At 46.9% G+C, this 3,037-nt stretch overlaps 1 protein-coding gene across 1 annotated transcript in view; it reads right to left on the reverse strand.

Annotated features, from left to right (window-relative positions):
* Nucleotides 1-2,801, reverse strand: part of LOC128364215 (caspase recruitment domain-containing protein 9-like) — a 27,427-nt gene extending 24,626 nt beyond the window's left edge. Inside the window, exons 1-2 of the mRNA XM_053324751.1 lie at nucleotides 2,397-2,801; nucleotides 279-455 (exon numbers count right to left, since the gene is read on the reverse strand). Of these exons, the coding sequence (XP_053180726.1) occupies nucleotides 279-455; nucleotides 2,397-2,636 (417 nt within the window). The 5' untranslated portion in view covers nucleotides 2,637-2,801. The remainder of the gene's footprint in view (nucleotides 1-278; nucleotides 456-2,396) is intronic.
* Between the last annotated feature and the right edge of the window lie 236 nt (nucleotides 2,802-3,037).

A 3,037-nucleotide genomic window follows, 5' to 3' on the forward strand; every position in this document is an offset into this window, starting at 1 on the left:
ATTTAAACACATTAAAAAGATTTGAATCATATTTGTTCATTAAAAGACAAAAAATCAATCAATCGTTAACTTATAGTTAATAACTTCCTGGATCTGCTTTAACAGAGTGATGTAATGATGTCATTCAATGATCATTAAAATATTAACAAACATTATTTAATGAAACATTAAAACATGATCAACCAATGTGTGTGTGTGTGTGTGTGTGTGTGTGTGTACCTGGTAGGCTCTGATCAGTGTGTGTGTGTGTGTGTGTGTGTGTGTGTGTGTGTGTGTACCTGGTAGGCTCTGATCAGGGACTGCACAGCCAGGTGATCCTCCACCAGTTTCTCCACGTTGGGCTGAGCTCCGACCAGCGAGGAGAGCTGAGGAGACGCAGTCAGACCCAGAGGAGACTGGTAGGCAGCGCCGGGGGGGGCTCCGGCGTTAGCGTTACGGAAAAACACATCCCACGACTGAGGAGGAGGATCACCAGAGAGAAAGTATTAGATGAGTTTAGTGAATAACAAATAAAACCACAAAGAGAAATTAAAACAATAGTGTGGAGAGTATGAAGAGTATGGATAGTGTGGAGAGTGTGGAGAGTATGGAGAGTGTGGATAGTATGGAGAGTGTGGATAGTGTGGAAAGTGTGGAGAGTGTGGATAGTATGGAGAGTGTGGAGAGTGTGGATAGTATGGAGAGTGTGGATAGTATGGAGAGTGTGGATAGTATGGATAGTATGGAGAGTGTGGAGAGTGTGGATAGTATGGAGAGTGTGGATAGTGTGGAGAGTGTGGAGAGTGTGGATAGTATGGAGAGTATGGAGAGTGTGGAGAGTGTGGATAGTATGGAGAGTATGGAGAGTATGGAGAGTATGGAGAGTGTGGAGAGTGTGGATAGTATGGAGAGTGTGGAGAGTGTGGAGAGTGTGGATAGTATGGAGAATGTGGATAGTGTGGAGAGTATGGAGAGTGTGGATAATATGGAGAGTATGGAGAGTGTGGAGAGTATGGAGAGTGTGGAGAGTGTGGATAGTATGGAGAGTGTGGAGAGTGTGGATAGTATGGAGAGTATGGAGAGTGTGGAGAGTGTGGAGAGTGTGGATAGTATGGATAGTGTGGAGAGTGTGGATAGTGTGTAGAGTGTGGAGAGTAGGGATAGTATGGATAGTGTGGATAGTATGGAGAGTGTGGAGAGTGTGGATAGTATGGATAGTATGGATAGTATGAAGAGTGTGGAGAGTGTGGAGAGTATGGATAGTATGGAGAGTGTGGATAGTGTGGAGAGTGTAGATAGTATGGAGAGTGTGGATAGTGTGGAGAGTGTGGATAGTATGGAGAGTGTGGATAGTGTGGAGAGTGTAGATAGTATGGATAGGGTGGATAGGGTGGATAGTATGGATAGTATGGAGAGTGTGGAGAGTGTGGAGAGTGTGGAGAGTGTGGATAGTGTGGAGAGTATGGAGAGTATGGATAGTGTGGAGAGTGTGGATAGTATGGAGAGTGTGGAGAGTATGGAGAGTGTGGAGAGTGTGGAGAGTGTGGAGAGTATGGATAGTATGGATAGTATGGAGAGTGTGGAGAGTGTGGATAGTATGGAGAGTGTGGATAGTATGGAGAGTGTGGAGAGTGTGGAGAGTATGGATAGTATGGATAGTGTGGATAGCGTGGATAGTGTGGATAGTATGGAGAGTGTGGATAGTATGGAGAGTGTGGAGAGTGTGGATAGTATGGAGAGTGTGGAGAGTGTGGAGAGTGTGGAGAATGTGGATAGGGTGGAGAGTGTGGATAGTGTGGAGAGTATGGATAGTATGGAGAGTGTGGATAGTGTGGATAGTGTGGAGAGTATGGAGAGTGTGGATAGGGTGGAGAGTGTGGAGAGTATGGAGAGTGTGGATAGTGTGGATAGTGTGGATAGTATGGAGAGTGTGGATAGTGTGGAGAGTATGGAGAGTGTGGATAGTATGGAGAGTATGGATAGTATGGAGAGTGTGGAGAGTGTGGAGAGTGTGGAGAATGTGGATAGGGTGGAGAGTGTGGATAGTGTGGAGAGTATGGATAGTATGGAGAGTGTGGATAGTGTGGATAGTGTGGAGAGTATGGAGAGTGTGGATAGTGTGGATAGTATGGAGAGTGTGGATAGTGTGGAGAGTATGGAGAGTGTGGATAGTATGGAGAGTGTGGATAGTGTGGATAGTATGGAGAGTGTGGATAGTGTGGAGAGTATGGAGAGTGTGGATAGTATGGAGAGTATGGATAGTGTGGATAGTATGGAGAGTATGGATAGTATGGAGAGTGTGGAGAGTGTGGAGAGTGTGGAGTGCAGGTCCCTGGCTGGTGTCATGTGACATGTCAGTTATGTGATGAGCTCATAGTGATGACCTCATAGTGATGACCTCATAGTGATGAGCTCACCTTGTGAACACTCTTGGGGTCCTCCAGCCAGGACAGGTACATCTCCTCTACGTAGTTGGAGCTCGTTCCGTTCAGAAACGGCTCAGAAGCCACCGGTGCTGTGTAGCACCTGATTGGCTGAAACGTCCTTGTGCCGCCCGTGGGGGCGGCTGTGATTGGCCGTTGCTGGCCGACAGTCTGAGCCGCCTGCGAGGCGGTGAGCGGACGCAACCGCGCCGCACAAGTCCTTAAACGATGCATCAGCAGTCCTTAAACACTCTCACACACACTGGTGGTCAGTCCTCAACCACAGAAACACACGAGACCTCCACTGGTTCCACTGGTTCCACTGCACTGGTTCCACTGGTTCCACTGGTTCCACTGGTTCCACTGCACTGGTTCCACTGGTTCCACTGGTTCCACTGGTTCCACAGGTTCCACTGGTTCAACTCCACCTCCACTGGTTCACCTCCACTGGTTCCACTGGTTAGTTTGTCCTCTGAGAGACAGAGACACAGTTAGACAGGACAGCAGCAGCATCATGTGACCAGCAGCTGGTCAACATCTAATAAACTTTATTTATACACAGACGCTCCACAACAACAACAATAACTATAATAATAGTAATAGTACTACATATAATAATAATAATAGTACTGGTA

Source organism: Scomber japonicus, chromosome 9, assembly GCF_027409825.1.
Source record: "Scomber japonicus isolate fScoJap1 chromosome 9, fScoJap1.pri, whole genome shotgun sequence".
In the NCBI taxonomy this organism is placed as follows: domain Eukaryota; kingdom Metazoa; phylum Chordata; class Actinopteri; order Scombriformes; family Scombridae; genus Scomber; species Scomber japonicus.